The sequence below is a fragment of the Vulpes lagopus genome, chromosome 15, assembly GCF_018345385.1.
Source record: "Vulpes lagopus strain Blue_001 chromosome 15, ASM1834538v1, whole genome shotgun sequence".
Taxonomy (NCBI): domain Eukaryota; kingdom Metazoa; phylum Chordata; class Mammalia; order Carnivora; family Canidae; genus Vulpes; species Vulpes lagopus.
The window spans coordinates 2,480,087-2,500,000 of record NC_054838.1 but is presented as its reverse complement, the minus strand read 5'-3'; the positions used below and the strand labels follow the sequence as shown (position 1 = coordinate 2,500,000).

Here is a 19,914-nt window from a genome sequence, read left to right as displayed (position 1 = left end):
TTCCTCTCCCTCTCCCCGCCTTTTAAAAAATAATCTTTAAAAAATAAGACACCAACTTACAAGTCTCTAACAAAGTCAGTGTGTTTTTGTTGTTTTTTGTTTTGTTTTGTTTTGTTTTGTGAGTGAGTGAGTGAGTGAGTGAGGAAACAGAGGCAAGAAGTTCAATAATATGTGTCACTTTGCACAGCCACTGTGGTGCCAAGCTGCCTCTGAACTCGGTTTTGCTTGACGCCAGGAGCCTTGGTGTTTCCATTGCAGCTGGGGCTCGCAGACCTGTTGAATAAGTGTGTAGTAGACATTCATTTCCTTTTGTAGAGTTCCAATTGTCCACTTGTAGAGCCACAGGGCTGTAGAGTTTTCAGGGAATCAGGGAATAATCTACAGCTACGTCTATAGGTATAAATACAGCCATGTGTGCACTCCCAGCTTTGACCAGTGTGTCATACTGCTCTCATCGTTGGGTTCTTTCCTACCACCCTCTGTGTGTATGATGATCCTTCCACATGTTCCGCAAAGCTTTTCTCATAAGGATGACCTAGTTGCACTGGAAGAGCTTTCACAACTGCATGATTCGGTTTGTTTTGGAATTCATTCCCTTTGTGGTGTGGGAACAGGAGCAATGCTTGTGCATGGGTGTGTGTGGGGGGGTGTGTCCTTTTGGAGCTCTGTTTACGGAACAGTAATGGAAGGTAGGCATTGCTCTGGAATGCAGCCTCACCTGGTTCATGTGACTTTGTTCCAGTGTACAAAATTATTTTAGAAGGATAAAGAAATGGATGGCCCAGAACCCAATGGTTCTTGACAAGTCGGCTTTTCCAAACCTGCAGGAGTCAGACTGCTATACCGGCCCCTTCAGCCGGGCCCGGATTCACCAGTAAGTTCATGTTCCTTTTTCTCCCACTGCCAGACGTGGTACCTTTCATTATCTAGGAATTATTCATAGAATAAAGATACTTTGGAGCAGTTCCATTGTTTGCCAAATAAGTCAGAGAATGTATCATTTCATTAATTTTTTTTGCACTTTGTTTATGAACAGTACTCAGTGAGCATTATTAATTCCTTATCAGATGATTTAGCAACAGTCAAAAAAATGAATAATGAATTGTAAACTCATGGGCTAATAGCCTAGAGTCCCAGTTCTTTCAAAATAATTACAATGGTGCTAAATTACTCAGTTAAAGTAACAATAATGATAATAATAATAGGATTACTATTAAATAACATGGATGAATGATGGATTGTCCTAATTAATAAATGATTATACATAATTACATTTAATTAATATGTATTTATTAGTTTAATCCACTTTAGTCTAATTGTATTAAACTAAGGTAAATGAGACATTTTTTAGAGACTTGTTGCATAGCTAACTATCCAATTATATACCAACATATTTCTCTCTATTCCTTTATTCATTCAACTAGCATTTCTTGAGTTTCTACATAAACTGTCAGAAGTTGAGTGAGTCCATGACACTTCCATTTTTTTGAGGATCCCAGCAAATTACAAAGCAAATGCTGAAACAGACCCTCTCTTTGCTGTCAAGATCACCCTCTTGCTCTTTATTCATTGGCTCTCCTATGCGGTTCCTCTTTGCGCCTCTTCCTACATGGCGGCAGGACAGGGCATGAAGGGGAAGGGAGCTCTTGCTCACTGCTGAAGTTCTCAGGGCAAGACGAGTTAGCTTGGAAGGTGTGGTACGGGCAAATGACATCAATTTTTAATGTGTCCTATTTGGAACTACTTTGCTTGAGGTAGTACAAAATTTATGGGAGGCAACCGACAATCTAATGCTGTCCCTGTTTTATCCCAAACAAGAAATATGAGGACATCTAGGCCTCCTTATAAACTGAAAGATTGGTCAATGAATATTTGATAATACCTGTATTATTTATAAATGTATTTTGTCTCTGCCAATTGATTTTTTTTTTAAGACGATGGTTTGTCTTTTGACTTACTCTACTTCTCACACGTTTGTTTTAATGGAGAAAATAGATGGATGACTACCTAGAAACTTCTGACTTTTGCTGGACTCTGTGCTCTGTTTTGAATATTAAAACAAATCCCCTTATCTTAACAGCTTCATAATAAACAATAAGGACACGTTCTTCAGCAATGCTACTCGAAGCAGGATAGTCTATCACATGCTACAGCACACCAAATATGAAAATGGAATATCAAAAGTGGGTAAGAACACTAATTAAAAATAGAAGGTAGAATTTGCTGTTACTAATCATATCCAGAAATATTTATTTTAACATCTGAAGTTTTGCCTTCGTGCATTAACTATGAAGGTATAATGCATTGAATGCAAACTCTAAACATTCTGTTTTTCAGCCTTTCAATAAATCAAAACTAAATACAACAACAGCAATAACAAAGACTTTTTCAAGGACGTTTAGCCCTATGTATCAAATGTGAGAAGTGCTAACACTTTGAATAGAAATTTTATTTCTTGAAATTTATCTCCAAGAAATAATCAGATTTTTGAATAACACTAAATGTAGAAGTTTGTACATAGGGGCTTTGTTTATAAACAAAGATTAGACTGAAATCTAATTTCATCCATCACTAGGAACTAGCAAATATGTTAGGTTGCTTCTCCATAAATTATGGATTTTATTATTTAAAATTATGTTATTAATTCACTCTTAACTCAGATTTACCAAACATCTGTTATATGCTGTATATCACAAAAAGTGTATGACACAGACCCTTTACTTGTGGAGATTAAAAATTAGTGATTAGTTCTCCATTTATTGACTTTGAAAGACACCACAATGCATAATCAAGTGAAAAAAGGAACAGAAAAAAAAACAGATTAAAAACTGTAAGTCCAATGTAATCCCATTTCCTAAACACATTCATAAAAAGAAAAAGAATCTAGAATATAGATTGATGAAACTTTTTAGAAATTACCTCCAGAAGGTGAAATAACACCTAATTTTAACTTTCTAAATTTCTGTGTTGTTTAAATGTATTGTGGTATGCTACTACATGTATACTGCAAAAGAAAATTGAGACAATTTCATCTAGAAAAAATTAAATAAAATTGCAAAGTTTACATACTGCAGAGCAGGAAAAGACTGGTAACAAACTGTTTTTTTTAATTATTAGGGTGAAAAATACAAGATAGTGAAGAGATCAGATGTTAGTTATGTCCTAAAGTTCTTACAAATAAAATAGCCACTGAGAACTTGTACCAATCTCTACTGAATTGAATTAAAATATAGTGCCACAGAAGTAAAATGAACTATGTTTCAAGCCAGCCATTATTTTTTAAAGAGGAAAGTTCAGACTTTGGTTCTTCTTTGATTAACAATTCATTTATTACTGAGAAGTCAAAATTGTTAATTTGGATACTAAATCCTTACCAAAAAATTTGACACTTAGTTTTCCAATAACTAATAAAAATAGAGAAATCCAGAATATAAATTAAAAATGTGTCCAAGTGATACTGTTATGTGCTTACATAGTATTTAAAAATAAAAATATGACATTTCAAATGATTATACAGATATTATGCCTTTTGTGGAACATACAGTAAACACAGAAGAGTATAAAAATAAAATTAAAAACCCCCAAACTCAGTTGTTACTCTCACAAATTAATACTGAAGATACATATATAGTAAGCCTGCATGATTCTAATAATAATATGTGTATATATATATGTTGAATATGATGTATAGCACATTATTAAAATCATGTAATGTTTACAATTTTCTGTCCTTTTTAAGAAGTATTTATGAGTATTTTCTCAAGCCCTTTGGTATGTCTGTAAACATTTTAAGTAGCTGTACAAAATTCTATTATAGACATTCATCAAATTGCAGTTATTTACCAAGTACCTAATATAATTGATGGCACCATAGTAATTAAATGATTCCCCAATTTGGGGCATACAATTATTTCTCAGTCTTCACTAATATAAATAATGCTGTAACAAAAATTATTCTCCAAAAGCTTCCCAATATCTAATCTTACAGGACATTATGAGAATGTCCATTTCACTACACTCTGAGCTGGAGATTTTAAGACGTGTCACATATTGCTGTTTATGTCTCCTTGGCTCCGTTTTAATTAAAGACTCCTTAAAACTAGTATCTTTTTGAGACATTTTTGTGGGCAGAGAATTCCTCTGCTTTTTTTTTTTTTTGACCAAATGTCACTGTTTCAAGGTAGAAAAAATTTTTTTGCTCCAGGTTCATGTGAACCCAAATATTAAAATGCCTCATATTCCATGATATGGCAAAGTGCCGTATGTTGGCACCTTGCAAACCTCCCTGCAAATCTCTATTGATTAGTGTTGTAAGGACACAAACAGACTCTTTATCATCAATCTCGCTCATCCCCCACCGTCCTCAGGGGTGGTGTGGCTATGGATGGCATCTGGGTTATTTTAAGGTTTTAAATGAATCTGTTGTCCCGGGTATATATATGTTGCTACAGAGGGAAGTCTTCATTTGAACTGACCCAGGAACTGTTTTTTGTTTCTCTTCCCAGGTATCTGTAAACTTATAAACAATGGCTCATATATCGCAGCTTTTCCCCCACATGAGGTAATTTTGAAATACAGTTTCCATTAAAAAAAAAAAAGTTTCTCATGCTCATCGCTGATCTTTTTAAATTTCTTTTAAGTCTGGCTATCCTCTCTTAGGATGGCTCCATCAGTGGGTGGCCCTGGGCCTTTCTGAGACCCCATTATGATCTCTGGCTGCACACTGGCTCCAGTGCTCCAGAACCCTTGTGCAATTTTTCCCTTACGGGGGAGTCCCAGCCCTGGAGGGAACTCAGGGACGTGGCTCAGCCACTCTGACCACTGCCACCCTCTGCTCCAACACCAGAGTTCCATGCTTGACTCAGCTTCAGGCCCACACCACTCCCAAACAGGATAGAGACTGGTTTGTGCCTATGACTTTGGAATACCTGAAAGTCTAAGACCAACCCACAACCAGAACCTACACCCCATTATTTACTTGATTCCCTGCCAGGCTATTACCTGGCTACCTATTTTAGGTAAAAATACCTGCTCCAAGCTGTGATGAGCTCTGCCTACAGAGTCATGAATGACATTTAAATCAGTTTTGAACATCCTCTCCCAACACACGCACACACACACACACACACACACACACACTATTCTTTTTAAGGCAATTTTGTATTTTAAAATAAGAATGGGGTTTAAGGCGGTTTGAGGTCTGCAATCTCAGAACCTATAGCTTCTATTTATAAAGGCTGAGGACTCACAGGTTTCCTGTACCTGGGGAATTCACAGTCTAGTAAAACTCATAAAGGATAAAATGCATTCAGCACTTCCTATTTGACACTGAGCTAAGGGTTTTATATGGATTATCTCATTTAATCCTTAGAACAATCCTCTGAGATAGACAATAAGAATAGCTCTGTTTTTATAGCTACATCCTTGAGGGCACAGAAAAGTGAGGTATCAAAGGCACAGATTTGAGCCCAGGAAGCCAGACCCCAATGCATCAATTCATTGTGGTCCTTACTTACAGTAGGAATAGGAATAATAGTAATGGGTGGAAAGTGTGAAGAATATCTTATCTAAAGTAAGGTGTAAGGATTCTAGGATTTAAAAACCTGACCAGCACTTGTGACTTAGACCTCTGACACTTTTTGATTGAACATTTACTTTCTTCTTGAGCTTCTATAAATAAAATAAATATTTTCTGGGACTGAGTCATTTCTTAAAGTAGAATAATACTCTTAATTTCTGAATTAAGGATTACAACTATTTCTATCAGTGATAGCGAAGACATAGTGTTTATTAAAAAACCTTAGGTTACAAAAGCTAGAATCTAAATTCTAGTTTAAGTGAAGGGGATCTCACTGATTTATTTATTTATTTTTAAATATTTTATTTATTAAAAAAATATTTTATTTATTTATTCACAAGAGACAGAGACAGAAAGAGAGGCAGAGACACAGGCAGAGGGAGAAGCAGGTTCCATGCAGGGAGCCCGACGTGGGACTGGATCCCGGGATTCCAAGATCACGCCCTGGGCCGAAGGCAGACGCTAAACTGCTGAGCCACCCAGGCGTCCCAATCTCACTGATTTAAACAAACAAACAAAAAATAGACTTTAAAAAAAGACTTTTAAGAAATTATCAGAACATTTTCAATGAAAAAGTGTTATATAAAAACATTTACCACATCATTCCAATGATGAGCCTAGGTTTACAATTTCTGAAGCTTTTAGTAAGCTGTTAAATTGTTCTCTAAGGAAAAAAAATAGTAAAAGCAATTCTTATGTAGTTCAAATTTGCTAAGGGAATATATATCAATTTATCTTACGTTATGTGTTTCAGGGAGCCTACAAGAGTAGCCAGCCCATCAAAACACATGGACCTCAAAACAACAGACATCTGTTATATGAGCGCTGGGCACGCTGGGGAATGTGGTATAAGCATCAGCCCCTGGATTTAATCAGGTAAGGTGGGTGGATCGATAATGGAAGGTAGATCATTCTGTGCTGTTGTCATTTTCCTAGATTTAGAATTATTTCACCTGCCCACCAGATCATCTGTATCAGTCAGGATGCAGTCAGGGGAAAAAGAAGCCACTGTAGGTCTTTTCAATAAAAGACACTTAATTTAGTTTTAGACACTTTTTGGTTATAAAGGGAATGGAAAAGCTGAGAAACCAGACAGGAATGGAGAGGCAAGCAGAGATTAACAACAGCAGAAGATTGCTAACCGGGCAGCCGGGGTGGCTCAGCGGTTTAGTGCTGCCTTCAGCCGGGGGCCTGATACTGGAGACCTGGGATCGAGTCCTGCATCGGGCTACCTGCATGGAGCCTGCTTCTCCCTCTGCCTGTGTCTCTGCCTCTTGTCTCTCTCTGTGCCTCTCATGAATAAATAAATAAAATCTTAAAAAAAAAAAGAAGAAGATTGCTAACCACCCTGGGGTTAGAAGGAAAATGAGATGAAGCATATTTCAGAGCCCACTAGCGGGGCCATTGGGCGGGAGCTATGCCGTCCATGACTGAGACTGTCTGCAGAGAAGTGAATGTGTTGGAGAAGGCATGACCCCTTCTCCCTGAGGATGGCCAACAGAGCAGGAAGGATCTTGGCTCTCTCCCTTCCTTCCACCTGTGAGTCTGCCAATACCTCCTGACCCAACTTACCCAAGAGCAATGGAACATGGAACCTGTGTAATCTACTTACTTCCCTGTGAAAGAAAAAAAAAAAAATAGGGAAAGGCAGAAAATGGATCTGAGAGGCAAAGAAGAACATGACCAACATGGCATTGATGCATGCATTTGTCTTTCAACCAATAAGTAAGAAGTATCTATTCTATTCCAGGAAGCATCTTTCTACTGAGTAACTGCTCTCAAGTTGAATTAGTCTCCAGATACTGTTACATTCATGATTTATTTCCTTTTGATGGAGAATAATTTGTTTTTTTTAAAAAAATATCAGGAAATATATATTAAAAAGGTTTTAATTGAGTTTCTAGCTCGATTAAATGAATGAATGAAAAAAGAGCACTCATAAATTTATATATGTTGATATTTTGAGCTGTTTATGAAATATAAATATCAAGAATAACCTCATAACTGTATCAGCTGTTGTCCCAGCAGGAAACGGATAGAGTAAAAGGGGTATCTGAAGAAGATGCAATAAAAGAACTAGATACAGAAGTGCACATAGTATCAAGGGAGCATGTGCATGATGATGGTTCCAGACACGAGCAAAAGTTGGCTGCTCTTGTCAAACCTCAGCCTGGAGGAATGAGGGGAGAGAGCCCTTGGTGGAACCTGTGAAAAACAGAAGTGGGGGTGCCTGGCGTGGGGAAAGCAGCTACGGCCAGACCATGCTCGCTCCAAGAAGGGGAAAGTCAGGATAACCGAGATGCTGATACCTCTTTAGTCCCGCTCTGCTATCTCCTGCTGGTGCCTTCATTTGGCCAGAGAGCCCTCAGGAAACCAGAGGAAGGAAGGAGCACACGTGATACAGTCCATGAAAGTGAGCCTCCTGGGGCGCGTAGCAGGCAGGAAAAAGGTGGAACATGATCCCGATGCACAAATCCTAATAACCAGCACCAAACCGCTTTTGTTTCTGACATTAAGTCCTTGGGCCTAACCGAAATCTAGATGCTTTCATTCTAATTCTGTCAACCACAACAAATTATCAGATTCTTATATATGCAGGCGAAAGAATTGTTGGTTTTTAGTTTTTTTTTTTTTTAGTTTTTTTTGTTGTTTTTTTTTTTTTTGTTTTTTTTGTTTTGTTTTGTTTTTTTTGAGAGAGAGAGAGACTGAGCAGTGGGGAGGGGCAGAGGGAGGAGAGCGAGAATCTCAAGCAGCCTCCACATCCCCAGCATGGAGCCCACAGTGGGGCTTGACCTCACAACCCTGAAATCATGACCTGAGCTGAAATCAAGAGTTAGATACTTAACTAGCTGAGCCATCCAGGCACCCCATTAATTTTGGGGATTTTTTTTAAGAGAGAGAAGAGAGAACTGTGATATGTGAACACAGTGAGATGTGCTAGTTCACAGAACCATATTTATTCTTAGGAACTGAAATGAAGTTGGTATTTTCAAGCAAGCATTTCAGTGTCGATAATTCTCTTATCTATTGGACACATTGCTTATTGCTGCCTCAGGTAATTTCAGCAAGCAGCCTTTATTTTTAATCAGTAGGGTTATTTGGCTACCAATTGTCTGGCTATTGACATAGTGGGGAAATTTTACTTAGGAAAACCATGTATTTTGTATTCAAGTGGCTAAGAAGACTGGGAGGGGATCAAGGGCCTACCCAAGGTGGAGGCCTGAGAAGAGTAGACATAGATGGCCCTTCGACGAGTTCTACTCTAGGAACCTGCTTGTTACTGAAATATAAAACAGATAAAAAGAGAACAGCTCGAGGTGCAGTGTGGTAAAGAGTGACGTCAGCAGCAGTCCTATTTCTCCTCGTCTCAGCATGTTTTTTGAGACTCCTCTGGAGATCCTAGAAGATTGTGAAAACCAATGCTCCAGGTCAAGGGGGTTTTCATCAGCTTCTGTGCTTCTCCCTTCCCTTCTGAGCCAGATCTGAAGTCTCCTGTAACTTGGGTGATTAAACTACTGTCAAGTAATACTGTGGTTCCTCCTAACCTTCAACAATGTGTAATTTAAAATCTCAGTTTAGTGCTGCCTGTTTAAAGGGGGTTGTCTGCGCAGTCCTCTGTAGTCATTGTTATGAAGACATTCCATTATGTTAATAATATATGCTAAACAGAGGAACACTTGTTTAAAGAAACAATTGGCTTTATTGCAATACCTGTTAATACGATAAGCTTTGGTCTCAACTAGGACAGTATTATCATCGTATGAGCAGTGACTGGTCTACCGCTCTATGTCTCCTAGGAGAAATCAATGAAAGAAAATAAAAAACTTAGATAACTGGAGGATGACTCTGTTTATACCTGGTAGAGAGTGTGCACAACTTTCATTGACTCGATATGGAGAGTGACTTAATGAAAGAATGATTTTCTTTTTTTTTTTTTTTTAAGAATGATTTTCAGAAAGAGAAAATAAAATACCAAGAGAATTTTCTTGCACGATGCAGTATTCTTAAGTGAACTGTAAAACATCAATTTTTAAAACAATCCCTGGGACAAAACTGTGTTAAATAACCATTTTTCCAACATGGGGACCAAACAGTCCTAGAGAATTCAAGAAATTATTATTCCTTACCAGAATTTTATAAACTGTGTGGCAGTTGATGCTGTCAGTAGACTTGATGAAGAAGTAGCAACTGAATAGTCATTAGAATTGTCTTACTCATCCTCCATTTCCGCATAAACTACTCTTATCAGCTCAAAGGTAATAAAATGCATTCATTTCCTTAGCTTGTCTACAGCCATACCACCCTGAACGCACCCGATCTCGTCATTTCCTTAGCTTCATTCATTACTCCCTGTGATGAGTGCTAGTGAAGAAGACACAGGTCCACTTCCAGGCACTTGCAGTCTTTTGGGGAGAGAGAGGAATGGAAGAGTGGCAGGTTAATTGTCATAAATTGTTACAAGTTTGGGACCCTGAAATGTGGGCGAGGGCAGTAGGGGAGCAAGATCGAGGCATCTAGGCCAGGGTTGCAGTGGAAGTCAGAGAAGGCTTCCTGTAAGAAGTGATATAAGGGAAGGATGCAAACAAGCCAGGTAAGAAAAGGGGATGAATGGAAATCCCTGGGTGGCTCAGCAGTTTAGTGCCTGCCTTCAGCGCAGGGCATGACCCCGGGGTCCTGGGATCGAGTCCTGCATTGGGCTCCCTGCATGGAGCCTGCTTCTCCCTCTGCCTGTGTCTCTGCCTCTTTCACTCTGTGTCTCTCATGAATAAATGAATAAAATCTTAAAAAAAAAAAAAGAAAAAGAAAAGGGGGTGAAACACAATATTCCAAAATAAGGGAACAGCATTAGCCAAAGAAAGAATCTGGTCTCCAGGAAGTGCAGAGTTAACTTTGTTGAGGAAGGTGTGCAAAGATTGTGTCCAGCATAAGGGAGCCTGGCGGTTGGGGGGTGGCGGGGTGCAGACGGAGACTGAAATCCAATCCACTCTCAGCGTTCACCTACAGGGAAGATTTTTTTTTTTTCTAATTTCCACAAAAGCAACATGCTTCAGCACCGCTCTGTGTGTGGAAGACCAAGAGAAATTTACGAGGGGGTTGGATGGAGAAAGGAAAGAACTGGCCTATGAAGAGTTTCATGAGCCTTGTTAAGAAGTGTGACCCGGAAAGATCACATTTTATAAAATTGCCCCTGTAATGGCGATGTTTAAAGATCAACAGCATCACCGTTATTGGGTTCATTACCAAGTGGGAATACTAAGATACCCCAGATGGAGCTGCCCGGGTGCGGCGTCTGAAATTCTGGTTGGGTGCGACGTCAGCGGTCGTAGTGCTGCTGGTGTTGCCTTAAGCTAAAGCTTCGCCTTCTCGTGCAGGCTGTACTTTGGTGAGAAGATCGGGCTCTACTTTGCCTGGCTGGGGTGGTACACTGGGATGCTGATTCCTGCGGCACTTGTCGGCTTGTGCGTTTTTTTCTATGGAATATTTACGATGAATGGAAGTCAAGTAAGGTGAGCTGTTAACAGACTTATCAAAACATGTTGGCCTTTATGCTGACCTGACTGACAAAAGCTTTATGATAATGCTGACTTATTAAAAAAAAAAACAGATCAAGGTTCTACAGTTTATTGGCTGGGAATTTTGAGGAGAAGAGACAACGAGCACTGTTTATAAAGGGTCATTTCCACATCTGTACGTGCAAATTCTGTTGGCTCAGTTCTAAGACTGTCCGTCTGCAGAGTTTCTCTGTCCGATATATCCCACATAATAATTCAACGGTGCGTGGTAGTTTTATATAATTTACATTGCCATAGTATTTGGTAGTCTAGATTGCCCTCTCCCTATTGTGGTTCGAATAATTATAATAGCTACGGTCCTTTAAACGACTTACAGCCTACAGAGAGCTTCCTGATAACGGTTTGTTTGTTTTCATTCGATAGGAACTTCACAACCACCCTTGGAGATGAGTAATCATTTTTTGCAGATGAGGGAACCTTACGCGGTTAGAGATGTCTGAACAAAATAATTGTAGCAAAATCCTACTCTAAGCAATCTTCTCTCCTGAGAACATAAAAATCACCTCCTGTTTTCTTCTTATTCTCTGTAAGAACAAATATTTATAATTATTTTAGTATCAACTTAAGGTATCAAGACAGTAGTGAAATAAGGTTTGACAAAAATCAGGTATTTGTCAGAATGATGATTCTACTCTTAAAGTTGAAATGACTCAAGATCTGGGTGGAGGAAAAAATACGTTATTATTCAGCAGAAACAAGACTCAGCCGGGCATTAAAGAATCCTCATGACAAATGTTCTGTTTAATATGTACAAGGATGTCATCAAGTTTAGGTGTGAATGACATAATTCAAATATCTATATATCCATATATATATATATATATATGGCTGCATATATATATACACACATTATGTAATATGCATATGTGGACATATAATAATTTGCCTAAAAACAAAATATTCCACTGCCCCAGAGTTCAATCCAGTTCCATCGCCGACTTCCTTGATTTGCCCCGGTTCTCCATGAAGGCCAAATGATAGTTAGTTTGAAATCAAAGAAATACCTACTGTTCTAAAGACATTTCATCTAGTCATAGGTCTATTTCAGAGTTTTGCAGACCCACTACCGCTCTGGAAGGCGGCTTCTCCCGAACAAACTTGTGCCCAGTGGGAACATCCATCCCTAGCTGGGCATTTCTCTGCATGCTGTTGAGTCAGTAACCTCTGAGACTAAGAAAACAGGTTGTGATTTAAAATTATAGTGTCTTGAAAAGGATTTTTTTTTTTTTACTGCTTTTATGTTCTCCATTCCTATGAGTTTGGCTTTTTTAAAGATTCACTTTAAAGTAATACCATTCGATATATATATTTTTTCTTCCTCTGGCTTATGTCACTTAGTGTAATACCGTTAAGGTCCATCCATGTTGTCAAAAATGGCAAGGTTTCCTTCGTTCTCGTGGCTAAAGATGTACGTCTCTATCTATATGTATCCCACATCTCTGTCCATTCATCCATCGGTGGGCACTGAAGTTGTTTGCGTATCTTGGCTCTTGGAAGTAATGCTGCAGTGGACTCGGGAATGCAGCTCTCTCTTCAAGATCCTGTTTTCATTTCCTCTGGCTCTATACTTAGAGGTGTGACTGCAGGATCATATGGTCGTTCTATTGTTAATATTTTGAGGAACCTCCATGTTCTTCCCCATAGTGGGTGCACGGATTTACATTCCCGTCCGCGGGGCTTTGATGAGAGGAGGTGAGCTCTCACTGTGGCTTTGATTTGCATTACCCTGATGATTAATGATGTTGATCACTTTTTCATGTACCTGTTGATTTGTAGATCTTCTTTGAAAAAATATCTATTCAGTTTCTCTGCCCACTTTTCAAATCAGATTGCTTGTTTTCCTGCTATTGAATTGTAGGAGTTCTTTATATATTTTGGATATTAACCCCTCATCAGATAAATGTTTTGTAAATACTTTCTGCCATCCTGTAGGTTGTCTTTACATTTTGTTGGTGGTTTCCTTTGCTATGTAGAAGCTTTCTAGTTTGATGTAGTCCATCCCATTTGTTTATTTTTGCTTTTGGTGTCAAACACTAAAAATCATTGCGAAGATCAATTTCAAAGAGTTTACCCCTTGTGTTTTCTTCCAGGAGTTTTATGGTTTCAGGTTTTAAATTTAAGTCTTTAATCCATTATGAGTTAATTTTTACATATGAGATAAGATAGGGGTTCAGTTTCATTCTTTTGCATGTGGATCTCCAATTTTCCCAATACCATTTATTGAAGAAACTATCCTTTTTCCATGGTATATTTTGCCCCCTTTGTCAAAAATTGACCACATACACATAAGTTTATTTCTGGGTTCTGGGTTCTGTTCCATTGATCCATGGGTCTGTTTTTATGCTGATACAATACTATTTTGATTACTATTGCTTTATAATATTACTTGAAACCAGGAGGTGTCGTGCCTTCCATTTTGTTCTTCCTCAAGATTGCTTTAGCTATTTGGGATTTACTGTGCTCCATACAAATTTTAGGATTGCTTTTTATATTTCTGTGAAAATACCATTAAAATTTTGATAGAGATTGCATTGAATCTGTAGATATCCTTTGGTAGTATGGACATTTCAACAACATTAATTCTCCTAAGCCATGAGCACAGAATATCTTCCCATTTATTTGTGTTTTTTCCAATGTCTTTCATCGGTGTGTTAGTTTTCAGTGTGTAGGTCTTATACCTCCTTAGTTAAATTTGGCCCTAATTATTTTATTCTTTTGGGTGCAATTGTCAATGGGACTGTTCTTAATTTCTCTTTTGGGTAATTTATTGTTAGTGTGTAGAAAGGCAACTGATATTTATATATTGTTTTTGTATTCTGCAACTTTATTCTGCGACATTTATTAGTTCTAACAGTGTTTTTGGTAGAGTCCTCAAGGTTTTAGAAAACCACTCTTATTTTTTTATTTATTTTATTTTTACTTACTTATTCTCTTAATGTAAATTCAAATAGCTAACATATGGTACATCATTAGTTTCAGATGTTGAGTTTGTAATTCATCAGTTGCATGTAACACCCAGCGCTCATCACATCACGTGCCTTCCTTGATGCCCTTCACCCAGTTACCCCACCCCCCCACCCAGCCTCCTCTTCAGCAACCCTTGGTTTCTTTCCCATAGTTAAGACTCTCTCATATCTTTTCTCCCTTTATGATTTCTTTCAAAGAGGAAGGGAGGGAAAATGCAATGGAAGAAATCTGGGGAAACTACTCTTTTAAAATGAATTGATAAAGACATAAAATGATTCTTAGAGGGGTAGCTACCATTCAAGTTGGTCCTATGGAGAACATATTCCCAAAGTTTTACCATGTGGTATAGACTCCCTGATTTACCCTTACAGGGCCGAAAATGAACAAAAGGCAATGAAAGGAATAGATTTGCTATTCCAGTTGATTTATGGAATCAATAATTCCTATGAGTCCATGAATCAATAATTCAACAAAGTCAATTAGGCTCCTTGCATATAAGTACCTTTAGTACAAGGAGTGTTTTAAAAGGCATTAGCAAACTCTTTTCTTCAGTGCTTTATGGTATTATATTACTGCCACTCTGTCACACTATAATTAACATCTTGTCAGACTTTCTATTCTAAACCAAGATAAGCATCACTGAATATCTTGACTTTCAAAATTTCATGGGACTGAAATTTTCTATTCAAGGTGTCAGACGTAGTTAAGTCATGGTTAAGTTGTAGGTGTTATCCTCTCAGGTCAGGGGAGGACACGAGGCTTTTATTTAGTGTCGCTTTGTGTTAGCATTATTTTATTGATCTCTTTTTATATCACAAGGTAACGATATATTAAAAAGCTGAAGGTTGGGTTGTGTTTATTACGTTTCCATCAACTATGTTCACGTACATTAAGGTCATATTTCTTAATTGCCCTGTAGTTCATTGTAGAATTAGGTAGCAATAAAGTTGTGGATTATTTATTGTATGTATTCTTGCATATGTGTGTTTACATGTGCTCATTGGTCTTACCCAACCAAATATGGTCACATGTTTGCCTGGCAGGGTACGTATCCTACGAATATGAAAGTGAACAAGCAGACAGATAAAATGGTTTTGCAGGTCCAGGGCAAAAGAGCAGAAGCCCCAACTTTCTGGTCTGATCTTTCCCCTTTGCCATTAGAACTCACTGAAAAATTCTATGTGGTCCCCAGCATCAGACCAGCTTTACAAACGCTGTTGAGTCATAAGGACCTCTCGAACCCTCTCCTGACAACATCCTTAGCAATGGTGTCTATTTAGCTAGTGCCTGTGATGTTCCAGGCCTGTATCAATATCCCTTATGTAATATCCCAGTTAGATATTATCTCCATCTAGAGATGAAGACATTGATCCTCAGAGAGTAGGAGACTTGGTCAGGGGAATGTATATAGTGAGTGGTCAGCTAAGTTTTAAACTTTTATTGTCTTTTTTCTAATCGTGGTAAGAACACTCAACATTAGATTTTCCCTCTTCATGAATTTTTAAGTGCACGCTCCAGTATTATTAACTTTAGGCACAATGTCACACAGCTGATGTCTAGAGCTCATTCATCTTGTATAACTGGAACTTTATACCTATTGGCTAGCGACTCCCTGTTTCCCACTCTCTGACCCTTTGGCAACCAGGATTCTGTTCTGTTTCTATGAGTTTGACTGTTTTAAATACTTAATATATGTGAAATCACACAGTATTTGTCCGGTGCCTGGCTTATTTTACTTAGCATAACATCCTCCGGGTTCATTCATGTTGTTGTATATGGCAGGGTTTCCTTCTTTTTTGAGGCTGAATAATATTCTATTGTGTATTTATATGACATGTTCTTTATTCATTTTTCATTAGGCACCAGGGTTATTTTCATATCTTGGCTATTGTGAATAATGCTGCAATGACATGGGAGTGCAGATGTCTCTTCTATATCCTACCTAGTTTCAGTTCTTTTCCATCTAGACCCAGAAACCGGATTGCTGGATTATATGGTAGTTCCATTTTTAAGTTTTGAGGAACCTCCATATTTTTTTGCATAGTGGCTGCACCATTTTACAGTCCCACCAACAATGTGCAGATGTTCCAAGGTCTCCACATCTTTGCCGACACGTGTTATCTTTGTTTTGTTTTGTTTCATAATAGCAATCCTAACAGGTATAGAGTAATATCTTGTGATTAGATCTACTTTTTCCCTGATTATATCTGATTCTAAAATCATGTTTTACTCATGCTTTCATACTGCCCTCCCTTAAACCCACTTTCACATTTTCCCAAGCATCTTCTTCCGTGCTTTGTCACGTTAACAGGATCACAGGAAACACAAGACCCAGGAGCAGGTCCAGATGTCCGCCCCCAAAAGTACAAATCGCTCCCTTCTTCCATTACCTTAAGTTGCCAGTAACTATTTCCTTCAAATCAGCCCTTGATGTGTATATTAACAGTAGATATGAAAGAAAGCCACAATTGAAGGGGCCATTTCTATTATCAGGCTGTGCAAAAGAAAGAAGAAACACTCACGTTGGACGCTCTCCTTCCCTCTAGTGGTTAACTGAAGTCAAAGAAATTTGTGGTAGTATTGACTTTCTTATTTGGGGCTAAAAAAATGTATTTTCAAAAGTTGTTTATGTTTTATGTTACATATCAAATTGAACTTTGAATGACTTAAACAGAAAATAAGTTGAATAATTCTGGAATTAAAAATAGGACTCAGTCTGATGACTTGGGAATTCTAAGCGTGGTGCTTTGATAGATCGGTGCTTTTGTTTGACCGTGAGGGAAGTAGGAAAAATGATGTGGTATAGACTGACTCTAATGCTTTTCATTATGAGATTTCGATGCAGGACAATTTGTGTCATTCTTGAAAACACCATGAATTATGAAATTTTAATCAAAATATCCTTCAAGGGCCATGTTAATTATTGTTCCTACAAATTAGTGACATTACTAAGAGGAAGTATAATCTTATTTTTTTTCTTTAGGTCTTTTAATATGTATGCTTCACCTGCTTTCCTTCTTCATGTAGACATCCTGATGACTATCAAGATGATGCCTGTGAGAGTAGGAGAATTATATTATCTATCAGACCTGTCACACCATCGTCACCATTAACAACCTAGGTTTACAGGAAAATTCCTTTTAGTTTTTGGTTTTTTATTTGCCAGATTTGTTTTTTATTCAAGTACAGTTAACATACAGTGTAATATTAATGTCGGGCATACAGTATAATGATTCAGTAATTCTGTACATTACTCAGGGCTCATCGTGAGAAGTGTCCTCTTACTTCCCTCCACTGGAAAGTTGCTTTTAATACGAAATAAATCTTTCTCTCTCAGATATGTTATACTTGATGGGGAACTGGACCTAGAATCACCAAAACCTAAATTCAGTTCCCTGAAGTACCTCCTGTTAGCTATATGACCTTGAGCAAGTTACTTAAGTTAAACGTTAGTTGCCTCTCAGTTGTAGAGATTATTACCCCTGCAGGAGACTGCAGTGCAGACCAGACTTACTGGACATGAACACCTTTGCCCACTTGACAGCACCAGATTACTATATGGTATCATCACTTCCGAATTTATTTCGACTTTGGAGTGATATTTGAAGTACAGATACATTGTTTTTTGCTTCATTTGAATATATATGTTTGAAAACAGTAAATTGTGCTGTACACTCTGCTGATTAAACTTTTATTATTTATTAAACAGCTGCATTTCCAGACATATTTTCAAAAGCCTTTAAATGACTTTCAACATTCCCGAAGCAGATTTAATTAGAGACAATTTATTTAGAGGCCACTAAGTGGGAAAGGGCCACTTACGACAGATAAAAGCACAAAACATTTTAAAAATAGGTTGCAGTGAACTCTCAGGCTGGCAGGCTTTTGAGAAACTGTTATTGGTGCCCTACTGGCATCACAAAGTCATCTATAATGTATGCTGAGATCTTTAAAAGGTGGTGGGGATAAAATTGAAGAGACAAACATTAGAAAACTAAATTCTAATAGAGAATATAATACATAGTCTGTAAATGAAAACTGTGTCGTGTCATCATGGCTATATGGCAACACACCGCAAAAAAAAAAAAAAAAAATCAACTCCCTCAAATTGCCAATGAACATGATGCACCTCACCTATTGACTCTAGTGGGAGTTACGAAGTTGTGAGAATTATGGATGCTGTTGATTTTGGTGATTCGGAGACAGTGAGATCCAGGAGAAAGATCAACAGACTTAAGAAATCAGAATAGTCAGATTTGATTTCGGCTCAGCCACTTCCAAGCTGTGAGCTTGGTGGAAGCTCTCCAGGTGTTCTTCACGAGATCATCCGAGAGTGCCATGAAATCACACGGAACTGTCTTTGCAAGCCCTGCAGGTGTCTCATAAGTAGAAAATGTGGCCTCTTCTCTGTACCGTATCCTGACAGAGACTTCTAAAAACAAGCAAACAGACATCTCCGTATCACAAATATCCTAAAAACTTCAGTGAGAGCCACACAGTTCCTCCGTCCTGTGCAGCACTCCCACTGTTTCCATTTCTTCTTTGCGTCTCTCTGCCTTGCTACTTCCCACAGGATTAGCTAGAGGAGCTAAGCACCTTCTTAAACCTGGAGATTCATGCTTTCTCGTTCTTCTTTGGTTTCTCAAGCCAAGAAATTTGCAAGGCCACCGAAGTCTTCATGTGCCCTCTCTGTGACAAGAACTGCTCGCTGCAGAGACTCAACGAAAGCTGCATCTATGCCAAGGTGAGTGGATCCTCGCATTCTCCTTCCTGAGCTCTACTTATTCTCAGGAGCAGATAGTAAGAAGTCCTCCAAACAAAGTTAAGTGTTCTCAAGAGTTTCGACAATCAATATTCATTGACAACTGAATAGACCATCACTCTGCAGCAGTTACAAAATGAGTACATTTTTATTTGAATATTTTGGTCTTCCATTGTTTTTATAACTGATTTCTGTCTTTAATGGACATAAACTTCTACCTGAAATGACTTCTAGATTCTTTTTATGAGAAGATGATGGTTTCTATTCCTAATTAAGTTTGTGTCTTCCATGAACACTCATTGCAGTACTCTTAATTTTACAGAGAAAAGGAAGAAAAATACTAAAATTCTCGAGTTGCTGCCTATTAGAATCACCTGAAGGGTTTTTTTAAACTTCTGAAGCCCAAGCCACACACCAGAGCAACTGATTAAGTCAGTACCTTTGGGTTTGGAACCTAGACATTAGTGTGTTTTGTAACATCTCAAGTGATTCCAATGTGCATACAAATTTGAGAAACTGAATTTACAATGATTATTGTCTACCTGTTTTATTGAAGTTTAATTAATGTGTAATAATATGCACACATCTAAAGTGTATAAATCGATACATTTTGACATTATAAATGCACCTGTGAAACCATCACTACAGTCAAGATAATGAACATGGAATCACTTCCAAAAGTGTTCTCACGGCCTCTTGTGATCTTGGGCTCCCACCCCTTCCCAATTCCACTACTGTGCCTAGGCAACCAACTATTTTCTTTCTTTATAGATAAGTGTGTATTTTCTAGACTTTTATGTAAATGGAATCATACAATGTGTGTGTGTGTGTGTGTGTGTGTGTGTGTGTGTGTGTGTGTGTTTCCTGGCTTCTTTTGCACAGCGTAATTATTTTGGGATTCATCTATGTTGTAACACTTATCAGTAGATCATTTCTCTTTATTGCTGAATAGTATTCATGACACGGCTCTACCAGAATTTGCCTATTCATTCTGCCACTAACGGTCCTGTGGGTTGTTTTGAGTTACCATTTTA

At 38.0% G+C, this 19,914-nt stretch overlaps 1 protein-coding gene across 6 annotated transcripts in view; it reads left to right on the top strand.

The window, feature by feature from the left end:
* ANO3 (anoctamin 3) overlaps window positions 1-19,914 on the top strand; it is a 395,575-nt gene that overhangs the window by 301,434 nt on the left and 74,227 nt on the right. For all 6 annotated transcript variants that reach the window (XM_041730536.1, XM_041730537.1, XM_041730538.1 and 3 more), the window contains 6 exons: window positions 743-874; window positions 2,081-2,187; window positions 4,506-4,561; window positions 6,333-6,454; window positions 10,951-11,085; window positions 18,766-18,862. In XM_041730536.1, the coding sequence (XP_041586470.1) occupies window positions 743-874; window positions 2,081-2,187; window positions 4,506-4,561; window positions 6,333-6,454; window positions 10,951-11,085; window positions 18,766-18,862 (649 nt within the window). The remainder of the gene's footprint in view (window positions 1-742; window positions 875-2,080; window positions 2,188-4,505; window positions 4,562-6,332; window positions 6,455-10,950; window positions 11,086-18,765; window positions 18,863-19,914) is intronic.